General features: G+C 38.2%; 1 protein-coding gene across 5 annotated transcripts in view; it reads right to left on the reverse strand.

Annotated features, from left to right (window-relative positions):
• Positions 1-24,881, reverse strand: part of FYB2 (FYN binding protein 2) — a 95,501-nt gene that overhangs the window by 34,136 nt on the left and 36,484 nt on the right. For 3 of the 5 annotated variants that reach the window (XR_001905430.2, XM_017961863.2, XM_017961865.2), the window contains exons 5-9: positions 14,260-14,369; positions 7,029-7,063; positions 4,057-4,088; positions 2,031-2,127; positions 66-203 (exon numbers count right to left, since the gene is read on the reverse strand). Coding sequence is in view for 4 of the 5 variants with exons in the window: in XM_017961863.2 (XP_017817352.1) it covers positions 66-203; positions 2,031-2,127; positions 4,057-4,088; positions 7,029-7,063; positions 14,260-14,369 (412 nt within the window). In the remaining variant the exon portion in view is untranslated. The remainder of the gene's footprint in view (positions 1-65; positions 204-2,030; positions 2,128-4,056; positions 4,089-7,028; positions 7,064-14,259; positions 14,370-24,881) is intronic. The other 2 variants (XM_009209325.3, XM_003891957.4) reach the window with 1 other exon arrangement.

Raw genomic sequence — 24,881 nt, forward strand, 5'->3', positions numbered from 1 at the left:
TAATGCATGCAAATGATTAATTAGGGCATAATGTGATGAACGTTATTTACAGCAGTATTGCTCACCATCATGGAAACAGAGAGGATGAGGAGGCTGGTTCTCTTGGCTGGGAGAGGGGTTAGAGAAGACCTCGAAAAGCAGATTTTATTAAACTGTATTTTCCAAACGTCAGTAGGAGATTGATAGAGCAGATAAAGGAGTATCTGGCAGATAAAGCACAAAAAAAAGGCACAGGGGATTTGGGGAAGTATTCATGTCCTTATAAGGGTAGGAAGGAGGCTGCTGCTAAGGTAAGAGTTTAAGGAAAAAGATAAGGAAAAACAGCCTAGAGATGCAGTTGAAAAGGTAAATGAGCATGGGACTGACTTACGAAGGGTCCTGCGTGCAAAGCAAAGAGTTTGGGCTTTATTTCTTAGCCATTAGGATTCAGGCAGGGGAAAACCCTGATCACATTTACATTTCAGAACGTTCTGCATAGACTGACAGGAAGAGATCATGGAGAGAGAGAAAATTAGAGTATTTTTGGCCATCTAAGTGTTTTATAATTGTCCAATGAAAATGAGAGAAAGGTTATTGTCCTTCTGACTACAACAGAATAGACATGAGGATTGACTATGATAATACATTTGAAAGTACTTGGGAAAGGCTAATGTAATTAGTAGATATAAGGAGTGGATTATCCTGAGTTTTGGGTGGGATCTCGGGGAAACTCACAGAAGAATAAGAGGAGGGGCATTCTTTTAAGTCATGGTACCAAGAATTAAATGTATAAATGGAGAAAAGTGACAAGAAAGTAATGAAGTCAATATTTTGCACAAATATAGTGACCACCGTCCTTCAGTGTACTGTCATAATGAAGGCAGTCCCCTCATTCACCTAACATATTCTAAATAACATTTAACAATTTCTGAAACCCAAACACACTCTATGAAAGAAGGAAGTGACCCTTTGTTAGTAGTTTGAGCCCATACCTGGCTTACGCCACATAGCCAGCATTGAAAAAGAGCAGAGCCTAAGATTTTTCATGGTTAATATCCTTAGTCATGTATCTCTCCTGCCCTCTCATATGCTCCTGATCAAACAATTCCTGATCTCTAACTTGACAGCCATTGATGGCTTGGCCTTTACACCCAGTGCTGCTCCCCTGGCTCTGGACCTTGTCGTTCCCAATTAGCAACTTACACCATCCTTTGAATTATGCTGCTTTCTGATGCTCTGTGAACACCCAACATGGTCCAGCCCAGCCTCTGGACCTACATGCCAGTTCAGGCTCATACAGCCAACATGCTGTTTGATTTACCCTAGCTCTGCAGATGGCACTGGGACAACTGCGTATTAAAAGATAGGCACATCTCAAACAGGTATCTAATGTGAGCACTGGCAATTGCCCTGGTGGTATCTATTGTTTAAGCCTCCTGCCACCCAACTGCTTTGAAGGGGATGGGGTCAATTAGATATGGATATACACACATTCATCATATTTAGTATTAATGAAAGCAACAAGAATACATTTCATTTTTATGGTAGCTTATGGCGTATGAAACACTTTCTTGCACATTATTTTATCACCACAAACAAGGTAGAATTGGCATGGGAATGGGGGTGGTATTTGGGTAGAAATCATTTATTTTCATTTTACAGATGAGGTAACCAAGCTCAGAGACAAGTCACTCTTCTAAGCAGAGTCTTAGGGCACAGCATTTAAGGAAACTCTCACTCCAGGGTAGTACAAGGGCAGGGACGGCACCTGAGAGTGGATACTGCCTTGTAGTTTGCACCCTGAGTTTCTTGTTGGACTTATCTAGTCCCAGCCCCTGCCTCTAAGGCCTGCTTCATGGCTAAAAAGTAGAAAATTAAGGGCTAGAGCTTAGTGTCATTGTTACATTTATTTCCTTGATACAATATCAAATGCCCATTGCATTTTCTAACTCTGTCTCTCTGAAGAGCTCTGTCTCTCAGGCCCTATAAAGTCACCCCCATGAACTGATCTGTTATATGTCTACATTGTAGGAACCGTAGAACATAGGTACCTTGAAAACATGGTTTGAATGTGGTTCCTTTTCTGTGTTCTTAGGTTCCAATTCACATGGCTCTTTTTCCTTCATTTTTTTATCTTCATGTTTAGCACTGAAATGTGAAGAGACACCAGGAAAAAAAAATGAAGCTTAGAGCGTTTAAATGATAGTGTACTGTCCAATCCTAAATGAAATGAATGGGAAAAATTGATTTAAGCAAATATGAATCATTTCTCTTAGATGAGGAGTCTAGGAACAGATCAATTATATACGTAGTTTCCTTGAGTTTCTGCCTGTTGCAATTAATGCCAGAGTGTTAATTCCTGCTTAAAATCTTCTAACTCCCTATTGCCTATAAGATAAAACTTAAGTTTCATCGTGATCTGGCTCCTACCTTTCTTTCCAAACTCATCTCGTGCTGCCTTTTACCTCCACTTTTGCTTGAGTCTAGACTCTCACAATTCCTCAAACCCACCACCCTATTTGAGCAACTCTTCCTTTTTATTATTTTTCTTTAGACATGCCTTCCACATCTTATACTGGTAAATACAATGCCCTTCATGATATAGCTAAATCATCTTATCTCTGAGAATGCTTCCCTGATTCTCCCAAGCAGTCATACCTTCTCTACTCTTCTAACACTTTGTTCTTCTATATTGTCTTACAGTACATCTATCTATAGATCTATCTCCAGTCCCTCCACTTTGCCTTGTCAACCACTAAAAATCAAGACAGAACTATCTTATTCACATGTGTAACTCCAGTGTTAATGCTGTGTAGGAATAGCTGGTTTTCGTGCCTCACTTCTGTGTTGTTAAACTTCCAAAGGAGTGAGAATATTTTATTGTGATTTCCTATTTATTTGGTCATTTTACCCTCCAAGTAACCCCTCACTCCCAACTACTCTGGCTTCCCCTCCCACCTTGGATCAAGGGTAGAAAATATATTCTATTCAGTTTTGTACCTCAGAATCTAGCAGTGTCTGAAGAGTAAAAGCTCAATAAATATTGAACTAAATAATTAATCATTTGACCTGTGCCTTCCATGTGTTCAGCACTGTGTTAGTGTCGTAAGTTTAGGGACAGGTAGGAACTCAGGGAGAGAGAGGAAGGTAGCCCATCCAGCTAAAGCAGGTTTTCTCCATGATTCAGCAAATGTTTTTAGACTCAATCAGGAAATTTTGATATTTGCTTCTCCAGAGCTCATCAACCATGCTTTTTAAAATATATTAGAATAACTCCAGGGAGAAGGGCTAGAAACAGACTCTGAAGAGGCAGGTAAGAGCGCTACTATGTGCCAGGGCATTCCTGTGGACCCAAGGAGTGTGAGAGGTATCAGGAACACCAAGAACATTAAGACATTGGCCCTGAATACAAGGAGCTCCCAAACAAGAAGGGGAGTAGGGAGGGGAGGATGAATTGGCATGTTAGCAAACTACATACAGTGCCATTTGTGCAGACATACTGTGCAAACAGAACTTACAGTGGTACCACAGGCAAGGGACTGGTTACTTCTCTCTGAGGGAGTGGAATGAAGAAAGGGTTCACACACAAGGGGTGCTTGATGGATTAGTAGAAGCTTGCCAGATTGTTAAATTGGGGTGAATCGATGGCTTAAAAGAGCAAAGGCAAAGAGACTTCAAACAGCGTGGTGCACTTCAGAAACTGTCAGTTCTTTGGAATTCATGTTATTGTTATTTGCCTGTTTGATTGTGTGACTCTCCCACTAATTCAGGAGATCCTGAAAGCAATAGCGAGGTCTCCATCACTGCTACAGCACCAGTGGTGAGCACATATCTGGCACAGGCTGGATACTCAGTAAATGTTTGCTGAGTACAGCATGGGCTAGAACAAGATGAGAGCGGGAGGCGAGGCAGGATCACCGATCACTTCCTCTGTACTAGGTACCTTGCAAGGTGCTGGGGAAACTGAACCAGGCTAGTTCAGTTTGGAAACATAGCTGGCCCATAGAGGAAAACTAGTTAAGTCATCAGAAAGTCAGTAGTTGGACAGATGCTTTTCTGTTTGAAGATAAAACTCACCTAGGTTCTGGATAGGGAAAATTCTTCCAAGACTGAAAGTAAAGAGGAAAGTGGTTATTTTCATAAATCAACCCAAATCAGGCTCTGTTATTTGGTTACAGATCATTAGAGACTACACCAAAAGGTGAGGGGGATGAAGCCTCAGTAGAGAGCAAAGGCAGACACTGACCACAGAAAGTCCCAGGAACTGTTGCAGTGGGGCTGAAGATCAATCAGAAATGAAAACAAGCATTTCTGACGTTACAGGGCATGCCCAAAGGAATGTATGATGTGACTCAGAAAAATTGTTGTCTGCACGCCCTTCCAGAAATGCATCTGAAACATAAATAACTTCTAAATCCCATGATAAAATATGAATTTGTGGGATTTAAGCAATATTTTAGTGGGTAGATTGGCATTCACAAGTGCACAAGTAATGCTGGAATTTCTCCCTTACTCACTGATCACGTGCCCTGTGATCACCGCTCAAATCTTGCAGGATCTATGTTTGGCTCCATTAAAATTATGCCCCAATGATCACAATGTAGCCCCTCATTTATTCAGTGGTTATAGATCTGGTCCCATTCATTATTTGGAATCTGTCTAAGAACGCTGAAAAGAATAGAAAATATCTAAGCGTCTAAAATGCCATCACAAAATCCAGGTATCCTAGCTCATTATGCTCTCCTTTGAGGGCAGCCCTGCAGACCATTGTTCAGAGACTATTGGTCCTTATTTTACACATAATTCCAACAAATTAGATGCAGCACTGGCAGAATGACAAGTCAGACAGGCCTTGTTTTTATATCTTTGTTACATGATTTACAGCTTACTAAACTTCTCTGAGCCTTAATGTTGTCATCTGTAATATGGGAGCAGTGATATCAGCTCACAGGGTAACTATGAGGGTTAAGCGCTACTGTCTATGCACAAGTGCTATCACACTAGAGGGACTTGGTACATGTTTGACCAGATGAAAAACTCATTGCTAGACACAAAAATATTGACAGTAGAAAAAAAAGGGAAAAGAATTCAGAAAACTGACTTGTGGTAGTTTGGTGTGAAGGGAACTAGTTCTGCAAAGGCTCAAGAGCATCTCAAAAGAAGAGCATAAACTATGTCGACTCAGTCCCTTATAGTCAAGAATACTCCAAGTCATTAAGAAAGGAAGAGATCAGATTCCACTCACTGAGCTTAAAAATACAGATATAAACACAAAACATATATGAGAGTTAAAAGATTGAAAAATTAAACATAATTTTATATTTTACTTAAAACATAAAATTGTGATAAAATGGGATAAAATTAATTTACTTGGCGAGTTCACTTGTGTAGAATAGTTTATTATTTGTTGGTGTTGCCAGGCACATGAAGCATTTTAATAGGCTATTTCTACTCCCATTGATAGAAATAATAATCATTCATATTTTTCTAGTGACGAAGTGTATCCACAAATGAATAATCCTTACCAGCAAGCACAAGAAAACTGAAACAGAGAGATGAAGGATCTAGACTAAATGTACCCAGTAAGAAAAGATTAGAAACTTAACTGATCCTATTAAAACACTAGGTAAGGGCCTTCTATGGGCTTACACAGTGCTTACATACTGTGTTTGCCTTACTTCTCCCAGACATTCAGTGAAACAAGTATTGGTCCCTTTATTTACTGAGCATCTACTACTGCAGATACAGTAACCACAAGACATACGCTTCCTGTCCTCACGGAAAATACACCTTTTCTTTCCTTCTTCCCTTTCCTTCCTTTCCTTCCTTTCCTCCCTTCCCTTCCTTCCCTTCCTTCCCTTCTTTCTTTCTTTCTTTCTTTTTCTTTCTTTCTTTCTTTCTTTCTTTCTTTCTTTCTTTCTTTCTTTCTTTCTTTCTTTCTTTCTCTTTCTTTCTTTCTCTCTCTCTCTCTCTCCTTCCTTCCTTCCTTCTTTCCTTCCTTCCTTCCTTCCTTTCTCTCTCTCTCTCTCTCTCCCCCTTCCTTCCTTTCTCTTTCTTTCTTTCTCTCTCTCTCTCTCTCTCTCTCTCTTTCTTTCTTTCTTTCTTTCTTTCTTTTTCTTATTTTTGATACAAGGTCTCAGTCTGTCTACTGCCCAGGTTAAAGTATAGTGGTACAGTATCGGCTCGCTGCAACCTCCACCTCCTGGGCTCAAATGGTCCTCCTGCCTCAGTCTCCCGAGTAGCTGGGACTACAGGCATATACCACCACGCCTGGCTAATTTTTGTATTTTTTTTTTGTAGGGACAGTGTTTCACCATGTTGCCCAGGCTGGTCTTGAACTCCTGGGCTCAAGTGATCTGTCTGTCTTGGCCTCCCAGAGTGCTAGGCTTATAGGCATGAGCCACTATGCCTGGCCAAGAATTCACCATTTTATAGAGGACACATCTGAGTCTCAGAGAGGTGAAATGCTCTGTTTCAAGCACTTACTAATAAGCTGTTTACCTTCATTTATCTTATTTTCATTCTCACAAGGACCTCAGATGTGAGTGCTTTATTATTCCCATTTTGCAGGTGAGGAAATGGACATTCAACATCACATAGCCAGGAGCTGGGATTGCGGCCAGCAGTGATTCTGCTTGGGCCCTACTCAGGTTGCTATGCTGCCTCCAGGTGGCACCTGGCACCAAGTCTAGCAGGAGCCCAGAAAGCATATCTGAAAGCCAGGATATACAAACCTGGATTGTGCCATAGAACTCAGAACTCTTCTCGCTGGAAGTCACAGTTATTAAAAGCTAGTTGTCACTGCCCACCACAGAAAAGGGCTATGGATGAATTGGGACCATGTCCTCCCATCCTATCACACATTTTTGTCTCTGACAGTAACAGGGCTCAAAGTGCAGACTCTTAGAGGCTGAAGTCTGGAAAAACCTCAGAAATAGGAGTAAAAGTGAAAACAAAGACATTCCTTCCCTCTAAAAGATACTACTTTAGAATCAACCTTGCATGCTTATTTTAATTTTAGTTATAATGTTGGTAAGGAGAAACAATACCTTTTGGAGTTCTTCAATTCCAACTTCATATGTTGCTAAAATAAACATAAAAAAATTATTTCAAGGCAGTTCATCCACCCATTTCTTATAGTATCCAGGATTAAAGTAGTTATGAAAGATTCCAGAGTTCAGTTTTCTCACCTTTAAGAACATCAGACTGTGTAAAGCTCTATCTACAAAGTTTGGGAAATTATGGGATCAGTGATCATGGTTTTAATTTCTGTGGGGATTTCCAGAATGGAATTTACAGTCGATGAAGCATGTGAAACCATTTCAGTTTCCTGTTTTGGCAAACAGACACATACTCCATGCTTAGAAGAAAGCACTAAAATCTAGTGGCAGCTCAGAAGGCAAACGTGAAAGGAAAGGGAAAGGAAAAAGCCTAAATCCCACTTCAACAAAATTAATTCTCTATCTTGCCCCAAAGTGCTCTGTTCCACAGCCTTTTTCATTTCCTTAAATACAGTTTGAAAACACATCAACTAAGGCTGACCCACCTTTTGATTTTTCCAATAGTTATGTGGATTTTATTTAATGACATGATGCCAATCTTAATTACAGTCATGCATCACTTAACAGTGGGGATCTGTTCTGAGAAATGCATCCTTAGGTGATTTCATCATCATGTGAATATCATAGAACATACTTACACAAACCTAGATGATATAGCCTGCTATCTTCCTAAGATATAGGGTATGGCCTATTGCTCCCAGGCAACAAACCTGCATAGCATGTTACTGTACTGAATACTGTAGGCAATTGTAACACAATTATAAATAGTTGTGTATCTAAACATAGAAAAGGTACAGTAAAAATACAGTATTATCATCTTATGGGACCACTGCTGGATACGCAATTCATTGTTAACTGAAACATTGTATAGCACATGACTGTATTAATATATACAAGTAGTGATAAGAATTTCAGTTCAAACACAGTTCTGCCACTCCTACATAGGGTATTTCAAACAAATTACTTCATTTCTTTGAGCCTCAGCTTGCTCATCTATAAAAATGGACCAATTGGTACCTGCCTTACAGAGTTAATGGGGAGATTCAAGGAAATAATGTAAGAAATTTGGCCAGGTGCGGTGGCTCATGCCTGTAATCCCAGCACTTTGGGAGGCTGAGGCAGGTGGATTACAAGGTCAGGAGTTCAACACCAGCCTGGTCAAGATAGTGAAACACCATCTCTACTGAAAATACAAAAATTAGTCAGGCACAGTGGCAGGCCTGTAATCCCAGCTACTCGGGAGGCTGAGGCAGGAGAATCGCTTTAACTCGGGAGGCAGAGGTTGCAGTGAACTGAGATCATGCCACTGTATTACAGCCTGGGCAACAGAGTGAGACTCCATCACAAAAAAAAAAAAAAGAAAGAAAGAAAAAGAAAAGAAATTTAATATACCTAGCAGAACACTGGATATTGTATAGAAAATGGCAAATTTTTTGATAAAATTGCTTGTTTGGTTTTTCTTTGCTTAAAAGTTATTTATAAAAGTTTTCTCCCTACTGTTAGTAAACATATGTGCATAAAAGTAGGACTTCTCCCTCTGCTTTTCTCTTTCTTGCTGCTAAAGTCTTGAAGCTTTAGAAAACTGACCAAACAACATGTTGCATTTCCAAGCTTTTATTATTCTAAACATATAATCTACTGATAAAATCAATGAAATGCTAGGTTTTCTTTAGGGACTATCAGCATACAATTGTTGACACAGACCTAAAATTCTACATGATTAATTAATAATATGTATTTCAACTTGAGTAATTGTACACATAATACTTGTACACATAATTGTACACATAAAATTAGGTAATTTTACACTTAATACTTTAAAAATACCTGTTTGTGATACAGTTTGCCCAATATCCATTCCTGATATGAATTTGCTTTCCAATTTTAAGAATAATAATCTCCTTCTTTCTACTCCAATTTATTTACTTGTCTATGCTTTTCAAAAACAAATCATGAGCTCTTTGCTTCTCCTAACCACCTTGGGATGGATATTATTACTTCTTCTGTCTTAGAAATGATGAAACCAAAGCCTGGAGAAGCCTTATTTGCCATGGCTAGTAAACAAAGATAATACACATTCAATTAATAATGTGTTCAAAATGTCGTTACTGCTGTTTAACAAAGTGGAGGTTCTTTCATGGTAAGCTAAGCTATCCAAACTTAGGTAGGAATTCCAACATATATTCCAAGTTAGGAGTATAGAGGATAAAGGGCTACATCCCAAAGAGTCAGGAACGGACTAAGAATTATGACAAGAGCATGTGATCTACAGCATGGGAGTCCTCGCTTACTTTCGGCACAGAAATACATAACCCTCTCTCCACTGACTAGTTTTATTGTGGGGGCAGAGAAAGGACTAATATCTGAAGATGGTTCTCAGCAGCCCTCCAACTGCTAGTGTCATAACACATGGTCATGGCTTGGAGGCCTTTTGTTCCTTCTCCTCATCCTATCTGTATGACCTTGGAAAAGTCCCAATAGCAATGGTAACAGCAGACATTCTTGCCTTGTTACTGGTAGTAGGGGTAAAGCAATCAGTGTTTCACCATTAAGAATCATGATTAGCTAGAGGCTTCCTGTAAATGTTCTTTATCAAGTTGAGGAAGACAATAGAGTCCCCATCTATTCCTATTTTTATGACAGTTTTTAAAAATCATAAATGGGGGTTGAATTTTGTTAAATTATTTTCTGCACAGATTGTCTGATTTTTCTTCTTTATCCTGCCAACATGGTGATTTTGTTGATTTTTGAATATTGAACCAGCTTTGCATCTCTGCACTCTTATATACCATTAACAAATGAAGAATAAACCACACTTGATCATGAAGAATAATTAATTTTCTATGTTGCTGAATTCTATTTGCTAATATTTTGTCGAGGATTTTCATGACCATACTAATTAAGGATATTGATCTGAAGTTTTCTTCTTTTGTACTGACTTTGTCTGGTTTTGAGATCATGGTAATACTAACTTTAAAAAAACAAAATGTATTTTCTCCTCCATTTTTGGGAAAGATTGTATAAAATTGGTATTAATTCATCTTTAAATGCCTAATAGAATTTTTCAGTGAAATCACCTGACTTAGAGTTCATTTTGCGGGATTTTTTAAACTATGCATTCAGTTTTCTTAAGAGTTACAGGGATATTCAAATTATTTTGGGTGAGTTGTGGTAATTTGTGCTTTTTGAGGAATTGTTCCTTTTTTTTTTTAATCTAAGTTGTTAAGTTTATATGTGGAGAGTTGTTCATAATATTACCTTATTATTGCTTTCATATCTACAGGGTCTATAATGATATCCCTGTTTCAGTCTTAATATTATATCTTCTTTCTGTTTCTTTTTCAGCCTTGCTAGAAGTTTATCAATTTTTTCAACCTTGCTAGAAGTTTGTCAATTTTACTGATTGTTTTTTCAAAGAACACATTTTTGGTTCCATTGATTTTCTCTATTGTTTTTTGTTTTCATTTCATTTCATTTACTTCTAATCTTATCCTTATTGTTTCCTTCCTGCTACTTGCTTTCAAGAATTTTTCTGTCTTTAAGAAGTTTGATTATGATTCTTCGTGAGATTGCATTTGTTTTAGATTTGCTCGGTTTCTTGAATCTGTTGTCATATTATTATTATTATTATGGGTTTTTTTTTTAGATGGAGTTTTGCTCTTATTGCCCAGGATGGAGTGCAATGGCACGATCTCGGCTCACTGCCACCTCCACCTCCTGGGTTCAAGAGGTTCTCCTGCCTCAGCCTCCCGAATAGCTGAAATTACAGATGTCCACTGCCACACCCAGCTAATTTTTTGTATTTTTAGTAGAGATGAGGTTTCACCATGTTGGCCAAGTTGGTCTTGAACTCCTGACCTTAGGTGATCCACTTGCCTCAGCCTTCCAGAGTGTTGGGATGACAGGTGTGAGCCACCGCTCCTGACCCACATTATGTCTTTTGCCAAATTGGGGGAGTTTTCAGTCACTATTTCTCCAAGTACTTCTTCAGTCATGCACTCCTTCTCTTCTCTTTCCAGAAGTCTAATGACATGAATGTTAAATCTTTTGTTATAGTCTCACAAGTTTTTTGAAGCTCTTTTCATTTTTTTTTTCAGTCTATTTTCTCCTTGTTCAGATTCGGTAGTTACTATTGTTTATTTTTAAGTCATTGACTCTTTTGTCCCTCCATTCTGCTGTTGAGCACATCCACTGACCTTTTTATTTTTCAGTTCTAACATTGTCATTTTTTTTACATTTCTATTTCTCTATAAAAACATTTTATTTCTTTGATAAGACTTTGCTTCATTTATTTCAAGCATGTCCATAACTATGCATTGGAAAATTTTATAAAAGCTGTTTTAAAGTCTTAGTCAGAAAATTCTAGTATTTCAGCCATCTCAATTTTGGCAGGCATTTTTTTTTTTTTTCGGATTCAGCTGCCATAACAAAATACCATAAATTGCATGGCTAATAAATAACAGAAATTTATTCCTCATAGTTCTGGAGTGGGAAGTTCCGAGATCAAAGTGACAACAGATTCAATTCTGGTGAAGACCTGCTGCCTGGTTCATAGAGAGCCGTCTTCTTGCTGTGCCCTCATAAGGAGAAGAAAAAAGCAATTTCTTTTGGAATGCTTGTAAAGACACTAATCGCATTCGTGAGGGCTCCACCCTCATGACCTCATGTAATACTAACTACCTCCGAAAGAGCTCACCTCCTAAATACCATTGCATTAGGGGGTAGGTTTCCAACATTTTAGAGAGTAACAAGCAATCAGTTTGTAATAATACCCAAGTGAGAAAAGAGCACCTCATCACTGCTGGGCAGGAGTAGGAAGGAGTTTGGCTCTCCAGCAGGCTTCTGCTGATAACATCTTAGCTGGAAAGAGTAGAGTGCCCTGTTATTGCTTCCCGTATGACCTTCGCCGACAGTAATAAGGAGAGGGTGGCCTTTTTACTGCTGGGTGGTTATGAAGATCCTTTCTACTAGCTCTCCCCTGACACCATCCTTTGAGGTAGAGAGAAGGACATCTTGTTACTTCTGGAAGGAGAGTGAAAGTCAAAGTTCCCCACATAATCTTTATGGACACTAAGTGGAATTTTATTACCACCTGGCAGGGGTGGAAATCCCAGCTCCCTACCTGGCCTTCTCTGACATCACTCCAGTGGAGGAGTTGGGTGCATCATTGCAGCCTGCTGAGGGTAGATGTCCAGGCCCCACATTCAGCATTGCTGTTGGTGGTGGGCCCCATTTTTTTCTATGATGTTTGGCTGGAGTAGACCAGCTATTGTCTAGAGGTTTTCTGTCTTTCTAAGTTGCCCTTTTCCTGGTCATTTGGCTAGAAAGAGAAGGCTTCAGCTGAAGCTGTTGTGCCCACTGGTGTTTCTGGGTTGCTAACTTTTTTACCTCCAAAACTGACACATACGAGGCAAGAAGAAAATCAGGGAACTCACCACCTTATCCTTCCTTGCGGCCTGATGTCCCTAACTGGTCTACCTTCTTCTCTCTACCTTTCAGAGTCATCTAGTCTTCTTATGTTTGTTTTACATACATAACGCCTGGGGCTTTTAGCTGTACTTTGCAGGAGCATTAGCAAAAAAGTACATCTCTTCCATCTTCCCAGAAACAGAGGTCCACTTCACTTGAAATGAGCTACTTGCAGGGGGGTGGATTCTAGGGGTGTCACATGGTCCAGAGAGAGAAGGAGCAGGTTCTGATTGGAGCATCCCGTTGGCTCTGTGAATTCTTAGCCTTGTAGAAGGGCATATAGTTGGAATGTGGCCCAAATGGTGCCCACAGATTTTGTTTTCAAAGTGTGGTCTATAGACCAGCAGCATTGGTATCACCAAGGAACTTGTTAGAAATACAGAATCTCAGATCCCACACTGGAGGAGCTGCTGAACCAGAATCTACATTTTAACAAGATCCCTGTGCGACTTGTATGAACGCTAGAATCTGAGAAGCCCTGCTCTAAAGAAGGGGCCCATATACTCTGAGTATGGGGCAGCACTGCCTTTTGGGAGTGCTGGGCGGGGTCAAGACTTGCTCTTCCTATGGCTAGTATTTTACAAGCCATTTAGGAGAACCTAGACTGCCCAGTCTAAAAGAGAGGCAGTTTTTCTAATAGTTCTCCAACCCCTTATTTCTTGAGGGAGAAGAGGAGAATTTCAATAGGTCCTGATCCTCACCACATGAACTTCCTAAGTATGTATTCCCAGGAAAATGACTTCCTTTCCCAGAACCTTGGGGTTCTGGTCCATACAATGAAGAAGTTGTACCGGATGATCTCTTTTTAACCCTGCTTCCAGGGAAGCCAAACTTCCTTGAATAAGAAGTAGCATAAACTTGTGGAAAAGCATAGACTTTAGAGGTAGCCTGAGCCTGTTTCACATTATAACCCTATTCCATGGTATATTTATGACCTCGTGCAACTCAATCTTTCCGATGTTCAGTTTCCTGTATCAAACATTAGGGTTGATCAAACCACTCTATCAGCAGGGCTGTACACAGGGAGCCTAACATGGAACTACAGTATCCTATAGTACAAGCTCACTAAATACTAGTGTTTATTCCAGCGCTAAAATGTATGCTTCTATAGAGAACTGGCTGATACTATAGGCAAACAAAGATGTTGCAACTTGTAGAAATGCTATGAATCTCTGCTCCCTCATCTTTTTACCTGAGAAGGTCTCTTAACGCACAAGAAAAGTCCCGAGCATTGTCAGCAATGCCAAAGGCAGTAAGACTTAGCTCTGAGCCAGTGGTCAGATCCATTAAATAAATCCCCTGATCCTATTCAGACTGAACACAGGGGCCTAACTCTTATGGTCTGTTATCTCGTTCTCCACACACCAAGTAACCAGGGAACTTCAAGAAAGACACCAGGAGAAAAGAGATGAAGTTTCTATAGGAAGAGAAAGAAGAAAAATGAATCGTCATATCTTGATTTTCCCTCCCTCATATCTACAAAAGGCAAAGCAGCTGAGTCGATTGGTAAAGGGGAGAAAAGAAGAGGCTGGGAAGGCAGCAATAGCTTTCGTGAGATAGCATTGATGCCCAGCTGAATTTATTTATATTTTTAAGAGACCAGACACAGAAAAAAAAGAAAAAGAAATAAGATGGTAGTGCAGGATGGCTGTGCATTTTTAAACTTACAGTTAGCTAAAGGGAAAATATCATTTTTGACACATTTTCATTCCACACGGGGTTACACTATTAATTGGCTTAGCAGACTTACGATCAGCAATTTCTTTTGCAGTGCACAGGTTAATGGAGTTGCCAGAGTGTCTCAGATATGAAATTGTTGCCTCATAATTATGTGGTTCTTCAAATTCTGCATTGAAAAGCCTGGAGAAAAAAAGGTTACTTAAAATGTAACATTTTTAAAAACACATTTTGAAAGCTTTTTGTATTTTTTCCTCATTACAGAAATAATATAAGTATGTCTGGCCAATATAGTGACCTAAGCATATATGGGAGGCACACCACCCCTACTCCAAATGCATAAGAATTCTAGATGAAATATAGCAATGTAAAGACTTGTATAAAGATTATACAGTCCACATAGAAATCAATAAAGCAAAATCCCCAGGTGCCAGACATACAGAGGAAACTCACAATTAAAGATGCAAGTGAGAACTGCAGTCAAGGGACACAAAGGGAAATTGAGACCAGATAAAGAGAAATCTTAATGACTGGGCAGCTGGGGATTTAATGTCTGAGTCAGAAGGTAAGTCTGAACCATAAGCCTCATCTGAATGGGAAGCTGAAATGGAGCTATCAGCATCAAGTCCAGAGTTACAATATGCTGTTCTGTCTGTAAAACAAGTACTAAACATATCTGTCCAGTCTCCCAGAGAATGAGCTTGGAAGTTTGCTATCTGACTATGGCCACAGGAACTGAAAGAGTCACCAGTGAGAAATCAGAAACTTGAAAACCCAGCACCAAATACAGAGGTGCAGTTTAATAAACCATCTGTCCATTTCAGAGACACAAAGCCAAAACTGATGCTTGAAATTCAAATCCCTCTTGTAAAGGCAAATCTGAAATTATTCTGTAAAGATGCTTCCACAATCCATGGCACCTGTAGTTTCCAAAGAAAACAAATTCCCACTCAGAACAAGCTGATAGTGAAAACTGAAAATCATACAAGGAGATGAGCTACAGTAAGATAGTCAGAAGGTATAACTAATGAGGGACCTAAATAATAGAATAACATGAACGTTAATTTAAAAGACATGTGTTTTTAGTATTCAAAGAAATAAAGTGAAGAATAAAAGCCATTAGGTAAAAACAAGAGACTGAGGGAAATGAATGTCCTATAGATTTGGAGAAAGGAGTTATAGAGATCATAAAATATAGTTCTTAAGATAAAAAATTTAGTGTAGAAGCTGAAAAGTAGACTAGATGCCACAGCAGGAGGAATTGGTGAACTATTATTATTACTATTATTATTATACGTTTGTTGAGACAGGGTCTCACCCTGTCACCCAGGGTGGAGTGCAGTGGCGCAATATCAGCTCACTCTGGCCTCAATCTCCCAGGCTCAAGCAATCTGCACCCTCAGCCTCCTGAGTAGCTGGGACTACAGGTGTGTGCCACCACACCCAGATAATTTTTTTGTGTTTTTGTAGAAAGGAAGCCTAACCATATTGCCCAGGCTGGTTTCGAACTCCTGGGCTCAAGTGATCCACCTGCCTTGGCCTCCCAAAAGTACTAGGATTACAGTCATGAGCACTGGCCTAGAATTGGTGAATTATTTAGATATGACGACATTATCCAGAATGTAGCATAGAGAGATAAAGAGACAGAAAAGATTTAATAAGAAGAGATAGGGAGGATAGAATGAGAAAGTACAACATACATATATTAAGGATTATAAGAAGAAAGAAGAAAGAGAATGATGAAAAGGAGTCAATATTCAAATTATAATAGCTAAGACTATTATTTTCCATAATAATATGGAAAGCAGTGGAAGAGGGCTATGAAAATTATTCTCAAGTCTTTGCATTATTTACGAGGATAGAGATGTTGATTAACATTAGACTTTGTAAATTATAGATGTCAAAATTTAATTGTAACTACTAAAAATAATAGAAATAGAATATTTAACTTCTAAACTGGTAGAAGGGAAATATGCAATGAGAAAGCTTAAATTTTTTAAAAAGAGAAGGAAAGAAAAAATGCAATTATAGAAATTGCATAGTAAATCTTAATTGGGAAAAGTCCAAATAGGTCAAGGATTGCAATAAATGCACGTGAATTAAGCTATCCCACTAAAATAAAGAGTATCTGAATTGATATATATCTGAGTACACGTATCTGAATTGATATATATCTGAGTACATGTATCTGAATTGATATATTGGCCTGGCGTGGTGGCTCACGCCTGTAATCCCAACACTTTGGGAGGCCGAGGCGGGCGGATCATGAGATCAGGAGATGGAGACCATCCTGCCTAACACCATGAAACCCCGTCTCTACTAAAAAATACAAAGAAAAAATTAGTCGGGCGTGGTGGTGGGTGCCTGTAGTCCCAGCCACTCAAGAGGCTGAGGGAGGAGAATGGCGTCAACCCGGGAGGCAGAGCTTGCAGTGAGCCAAGCTCGCGCCGCTGCACTCCAGCCTGGGGGACAGAGCGAGACTTTGTCTCAAAAAAAAAAAAAAAAAAAGCAGCAGACAAGTCAAAAATCAAAAAGACATACAAACCAAATAGTACCAAAGAAAACTGAAGCAGGTATATTAATATTAGACCAACTTTAGTGTGACTGATGAAGAAAACGAGAAAGGATTCACACGAGTGAATGTATACACTGACACAAATTAGAGATAAGAAAAGAAACAAAACTAGAGATAGTTTTAGGCTTTCAGAAATCTAAGACAGTGTTATGATCAGCTCTCTACCAGTAACTTTAAAAATTTAGAGAAAATTAGCAAATTTATAGGGAAGTAGAAAATTGCCATACCAACTGAGAAAGAAACACAAAAACTAATAGGCCAATAAATCATTAAAGAACTTTTATCAGTAGTACACCGATAAAAGGTACACTCTTCCCTGTACCTACCTCCACCCTAACTCACCTCTCTTCTTGTTCTCTACCAAAGTTTTATAGACAAGTTTTAATGAACTGTTTTAGAGGATAGAAAAAGAGGAAAAGCTACGCTACTCATTTTAAGAAGATAATACAATTTTGGTATGAAGACCACAAAATGATCAAAGAATAAGAGAAAATATAGCCCAATCTCACTTCAGAGATTTTAACCCAAATTCACTAAATACTGAAAAATGAATCAGTATTAAAAATAACTCAAGAATAACTAAAATTTATTCCAAGACTTCAAAGATTGCTTAATATCAGAAAATATATCATTGTAATTAATCACATTGTTTCAATAAAAGTGAAAAAAGTTATTTTAATACCCCAAAAAGCATTCCAGGGAGATAAATTTTCTTTACTAGGTTACCCTCCACAAATAACATACTTAATAGTAAAGTGTAACAAACAATATTTAGACTCTATCAGGAACTTTGGCAATAAGAAAAAGACAAACCCATAGAAAACTGGACAAAAGTATATGCCAGTCATCACAGAAGAGTTAAACTGAATAGCTTATAAACGTAAACTCCTAACCTCATAGTGAACAGGGAAATGGAAATCGAGATAATGAAAATTTGGTTCACATTCATCAGATTAGCTAGAATCCCAGTTTGAAAATAATACCTTATTTGGTAAGAACGTGGAGAAACAGGAACCCTTTAAACTGCTTTGAATTGTCACAACCCATTTTGGAGAATAATTTTTCAATATCTAGTAACAATGAAGTTGATTATTTAGTATTGTTTAGCAATTCTACTTCTAAGTAAATAGCTTTGAGAAACTTGCTTATATTTATCTACAAATATAGGAGAATGATTACTGACACATTATTTGAAATGGTAAAAATTTACAACAATCTGCATGTCCCTTAGTGACAAAATGCATAAACAAATTGGGATGTGTTCATATGATGAAATACAATACAGTAATTATGATGAACAAATGACGTATACATCAACATAGATAGAATATGAAAACACAGCTTTGTAAAAAAAAGTTGCAGAAGGATAACATAAGGTGTCATTTATACAAAAATTTAAAAACTATATCCTTAACAGATATATGAGTTTATAGCTCAAACCTAAGAATATACTAAATGGATACACTCACAAATTCATGATTGGAGTTGCCTCTGCAAAGAGAGAAAGGGAAATGGAATTATGGAGTGAATTCATAATTCTTTCTCCTCTGTACTGTCCACATTTGGTATGAGGTAGTTCCATTTGCTATAGATGCAGTTGAAGGGGACTAGAGTTAGGGTTAGGTTAGAGTTGAAGGGACTTCAGCTGCATCTAGAGCAAATGGAAAATAACAACTACATCGCAGCAAAAGTGGATAGTATCAAAGAGAAAAAATTACACATAATCTCTGCACCTTAATACAAATGAAGTCTTAGCCTTTGATAGTCTTCCTGATTTTTCATTTATATGTGTATTCACTTAGTTATCATAGACAGTGAAAAAGTTGGAGTTCTCTCTTTTTTCCCCTCATTTATTATAATCAAAAGCACATTCCACCCAATTGTCTTCTCTCCTTTGTTTGACTATTTTGCATATTTTCTAGTTTTCTTTTGTGCATATTATCTGTAATAATTCTAAAAATGTAATAGTTCATTTTGCTGAAAAAGAAAAATTATAAACTCCAATGCATAAGTGACTTCTCCTCTCATATTTTTCCCCTCCCTCTTCATAAAGTAATAAAGAGAAACTTTCTTAAATTATCGGCTATGCCATATACCTCATGCTTCAATAGCCTAACAATCTAATTTGGTCTATGGTAAATTAATTTTATTAATAAGAAACAATTTGGGGAAAAATTGAAAGATGTCCAATCAATTTCTTAGACTACTTTGGTCAAAAATGCATAAATATCGCATTTCAGATAATTATAAAGAAAATTTTACCAAAGTTTCCAAAAAGGCATCTTTAGGATCAATTGTCTTTAGAGAAAATCAGTGCTGGGATTATTGTTAAGAGGAAAAAAGAAGGCTGCAGATGTATTTTAACCTCCTTTTTTTGCTACCTGAGAATGTCTTTTACCTTTATCCATGGTCCGTTAAAACTAGATCTGAGATCCACCTTGACTTTATACAATGTGGATCAATATAAAGAACTTGGATTGGAGAGAAGAAATAACTCTATGATTCAAATCTATGCTTCAACTTTATTTCCACATTTATGAAAAATGTGTCTACAGGACTGTAGAAACTACTGGGAGGCAGCACAGAATATGAGACAGATCTGGAACGTGGGGTTAAACAGATCTGAATTGGAATCCTAGCTCTCCCCTACATTCTAGTTATAAAGTACTGGGTAAATACCTTAAGCCTCCATTTCCTGCTTTATAAAACAGTTATAATAAAATCTACTTCAAAGGTGTATTATAGATATTGAATGAAATATTTGCCCTCTGCACATAAGCATTCCACAAAAGTGTGCTAGTAATATTAGTGTACTAGAGGACAGAAATATTGTATTTTTAAAATGGTAAGTTTTGAGGTTTACATCTTGTGGATCAGGGTGAATTTGGGAATGACTTTCTAAAAGCACTTTGTCTTCTAAGTGTTTTTAGGAAGTCACACAACTACTAAAGCAGACTTTTTTTTTCCCCATTCATCTAGGAACAAGATCTGATAAAGCAGATTCTTAATAAACCAGTGGCAACTTCAGCAGCATGAAACAAAATGACCACAAGCCCTCATTTTGATCACTAAAGTCAAATTTTTACAATATCTTTGTTTCAAATTTCAGAGTGCCTTCTTTGAGGTGCACTATAATATCTAACCCCATTTGTTTTACAGAGAGGGAAGTGAGGTCACCCTCTGAACTAGTGGCAGGTTTTTAACTAGGAGTCTGGTCTCCCGACTGCCTGTTCTGCCACCTACAGTATTCGACTTTGATACAGACAAACCCTGCTATTACAAACAAACAACAAATCTCTGCCATTTATTAAGAGCTTACAACATTGAAATTCCACTTTGCTAAATTAGAGATATTTATCTCAATCCTCATAACATCCCTAGGGGGAAGGATTTGATGTCACCACTTCCCATATTAGAAAATAGAAGGCCCAGAGATATCAAATAACTTTCCCAGGATCACACAGCTAGTGTGTGGAGCTCAAAATGTGAATCCAAGGTTATCTGACTCCCAAATCAATGCCCTTAACTTCATGTAACATACTCCATGAATCTTCTAATTTTTAATTCATTCAATTTAAACACACTTTAATTATGCAGCTGGTAAGAAAGAAATATTAGACCATCTCTCTGCTTTTGAATAATTTATAATTTAGACAGGGAAATGAGATATGCCCAGGCAAACAGAAAATCAAAAAAATAGACTGGATATGATTGAGTCTTAAGCCGAGTGCCGTCTAAGTCCATTCTGTTCTTCAGCCAACATTTATTGAACAACTATTAAATGCTGTATGCCCTCTTCCCCATATACACCTTAACACTACACACTCTAATCATGTCAAATTACCCATAGTTCTTGAACACATGAGGCTGTTTCCTGCCTCTTCGCTTTTGTCCACATGATTCGTCTGCTTATAATGACCTTATCACCAACATCCTCTGTGCAAATTCATATTTTTTCTCCTAAAATTCTGATTGTCATTATCCATGGCCCTTCTATAGTCTATTCTCCACACAGCAGCCAAGATGATCTTCTCAAAATATAATTCAGACCTTGTCACAATCCTGCTTAAGACTTTCCAGAGGTGTCCTATGGTTTTTAATAATTTTTTTAAAAAGAACCACTACGCTCCCCACCTTTATGATCTCATCCCTCTGCATGTCTCCAAGGTCCTGTACTACCATTCTCTTCCTCACTCATCACTCTCCAACCACACTGGTCTCCTGTCTATTTTACAAGGATGCAATGCTCTCTACTACCTCGAAGACTTGGCAAAGGCTGCTCCTGCTACATGGAATGCTTTCTGTATGACCAACTTTTTCTCAACCACCAGGTCTAACCTCTGTCCCCTTTGGCAAGGCCCTTCTTCAGCCAGCTTTCCCAAACAGCCCTCCTCCCCACCTATTTCTGTACACCACAATACTTGTTGTATACCCTTCTCAGTCACTGTCATAGTCTTGAAATTACTTTATTACTCTTTGAAACTAGTTTAATTTTTTCTCTCTTGCTCTGGGATATTGAATATCACTTGCTGCTCAGTACCCATTGCCTCATCTAGTATCTGGTACATTGTAGGCTTCCAGTTAGCAACTGGTTTTTTGTTTATATCCTTCTCTGATGCTCATACAGAAACACTGGGAACTCAGACAGGTAGATGATGTCACATCATTAATTTTTCTCATTGAGCTCCCCCTCTCTGTCAGGTACTGTTCTAGAATATAAAAATAAATAACAATCAAGGTCCTTAAACTCAGGGTTCTCATGGTCTAAAAAAAAAACATAAAAAATAAATAAGTCAAATGAATATTATCATCCAAAGCATTCATAAAAAATAACAGGAAAATAAAGCAGAATCATATATGAAATAGGTAGCATCTTGGGTGAGGGAACATGTGCTATAGCCAGGAAAGCTGACATTTCAGCATACATCATTGCCTTATATCATATTTGTTATTTGTTTTTCTTCCCAACTAAAATACATACTTAATGAGGACAGACACTTTGTGTTCATTTCCTGCTGCGTTTCCAGCATCTAGAAAAATGACTGGCACATAGTTGCAACTCAATAATTATTGAATGAATAAATAAATAATGAATTCTGCATAAGAAAGAGCCATCAGGTGATGATCTGGGAGATGATGACACACACAGGAAAATATAAGTACTTCTGATTGGTCAGGGAAGCTTGTTGTGTTTGAGGATTAGCCAAAGGTCAGTCCATGGGTGGAAGAGAGGAAACAAAGGTGAGAGGGCTTAGGAGAGGAGTTTGGAGAATAATCAGTGACCAAAACCTATAAGGAACCTGTAAGAATATATATAGGTATAAAGAAGTATAAGGAAGGATATTCTTGGCCCTGGGAAAAGTACATTTTTGAATTTTATTCCAAATATAAAGTGGATGCTAAGACTCAATGCTAAGAGCTCAATGATTAGTTTAATTAAACAAATATTTAATTCAAAAACTAATGAGTCCAAAGAATAGGAGAGAAGAAAAGAGAGTGCCTCTCATGTGGGCTAAAATAATTAGGACAAGCTTCTTGTTAGGGTGTCACTTGGAGTTGAACACTAGACCAAGAAGGAGCTGAGAAAACAGGATCTCACATGAGTCCCCACTCTCACATGGCAGTAGCCCTTACCTAATATGCAAGGGCAAAGGAAGTGCTCAGATTGTCCTAATTATTTAGCTTCAATATTAGATGGATATAATATTGGACATGCAAACCAAGGTGAAATGTATAGAGAACAGAATCTTGAAATGTTTTCTTCATTTACATAAAAGTTAATGGAAGATGATATCATGCTGTCCATTCCTCCTTCTCCCCAGCATTTTGTTTATCTGTTATTCTACTGGCCCATCACTCAGTTAGTCATTCAATAATTACTGCTTTCATGCCCACTATTTGCTGGGTCCTGTACATATAAAGGTGAAAAATATGTATGATCCTTCTCTCATGGAATTTGCAGTCTAATAGGTATCTCCAAAAACACTTCATGGTGGAAAAATTCTGACGGAGTCAGGATAACGTAGCTGAAAATCTTTAATTTGGTCCTGAGTTCACATCCCAGATAAACTCTGAAACAGGGCAAGCCACGGTTTCTCACCTATAAAATGACAATACTAATATTGTGTATATTCGATATCTTAATACTAATATTCAATGTTCAATATAAAAATACTACTAATAATATTGCCATTTTATAGGTGGCAACTAGTATTGTCTCCTAAGATAGTCATTGGTCTAGAATGAGTCTAACAGATATAAAAGGGCTAAGCAGTGCTCATTATGTGGTTATACTCAAACAGTAGTTTCTATTCAACCTTACTAAATATACCTATGTACAAAACTAGGCCGCAAGTCTGCAACTTGTGATTGTCTGGTTTCTTTCTCAATCATGACTTTTCTGGCTTATCATCTGAATGCCACTGAAGAGAAAAAGCAAGGCTTGGTTCCAAAATGTTTCATATTTTAGCTCCACCCTAGGCTAGCCTCCCTCACACAGATCCCTCTGCATAGAAAATGAAATCCTAAGGCAGGCGTTCAAGAACTCCTGCCCAAAGCATATCCAGGCTCAATGTGTAGAGCAGGCCATGAGTCTATTAAGCCTTGCCCTCTTTCGTTGTAGGTAAAGTGTTCTTTGAATCCTCAGTAAGGCAGCCTGGGGTGGTAATTGAAAGACGGTGTTCTGGAGCCAGGCTGACTAGGTAAGCCCTGGTGCTGCTGATCCAGTTGCATCACCCTAAGACTTCATCTGACTCTCTGTGGTCAGCGAGTGCACAAAGCACTTACTGTACCTCATGGGTGGTTGTAGCTGGGAGTTTTAAAAGGAGAGCGTGGACATAAGGTGCAAGTCTTTATCTATGGAAACTGCTCAATAAATAGAAGTTATAGGTGAGTTTTTTTTTTTTAAGGGGGAATATTTGAAAACAAGAAAGAAGAGAAAAACTCAGTAAATTCACTGCTCCTCATGAAAAGCAGGCAATCAGTGGCCCTATTGTGTCCCCTGAAGTCCAATTAAAAAGAGATAATAAGAAATTATTGAAGTGGCTTAAACTGAAACTACCTGAATGTTCTGGGTCTGAAACTCCACAGGCAGGACACAGGCTTCAAAAAAATTCCTTCTCTTCATACTTTCCTGTAGCGATTCAATTTATCCCAGCATGCTGGGATTTCCTGGCCTGCTTTCACCTCTTGAATATCACTACAAGGAGGCTGTTTTGTTGTTGGTCAATCAGATCAGGTCTGCACCAGTCTTAATTACCTGAAGTGCAGCCATTCAGGAAAGAGCACTGTAGTTGCAAACAATTTTACAGCTAGCCTTAAGTGATTCTGTCGTACATGTACAAAGGCACAATGATATGCTTTTTGTGGTTGCTGTTATTAAGTAGAAAACAAGCTCAAAGACCTTTCAGGAAGGATCCTTCTTGTCTTGCACTGATTGTGTGCCAAGCACTTCACCTATTTTAATATCAACAATGATGGGAACAGCAAATAACCTCCATGTTGTCCTAGATTCTTCTCTTTCCCTCACATCTCACTCCCCACAGCTGATCCAGTGATTGCTGTTTTCCTCTGAAACAAGTCTTGAATCCATCAACTTATTTTATTTCATTTTGACTACCCTGTCCATGTCAAGTTACTTAACTTCTCTGTGACTCAGTGTCCTTATCTATAAAATGGGACGGTACTATCTGCTTCTTAAAATTGTCATAAATGAAATCATGTGTAAAGTACTTAGAATAAACACTGAGTGTGGGTTGCTAGTTTTACTGTGGTTGTTGCAATGGCTTTCTAGGCCACTTTCTGTTTCCACCTATTTTCTCATGAAATTTATTATTTATACAGCAGCTAGAATTATCTTTACAAAAGAAGTGTCAGCTCATGTCACTTCCTGGCTTAAAACTCTCCAATGTCTTCCCAATGCATTTAGAGCAAAATCCAAATTACTTCCACTGCTCACAAGATACTCCACCCCCATTTCCTGAGCTCACTGTGCTTTAGCTGAGATTCCAACCCCTCTCTCCTTCTTTAAAACGTGCTAAGGGTGGTTCTCCCTTTAGTCTCTGTGCCAGCTATTTTCTTTCCTGGGATGTTCATCTCCTAAATCTTCCTTTAACTGGCCT

The sequence above is a fragment of the Papio anubis genome, chromosome 1 (genome assembly GCF_008728515.1).
Source record: "Papio anubis isolate 15944 chromosome 1, Panubis1.0, whole genome shotgun sequence".
Classification (NCBI taxonomy): Eukaryota; Metazoa; Chordata; class Mammalia; order Primates; family Cercopithecidae; genus Papio; species Papio anubis.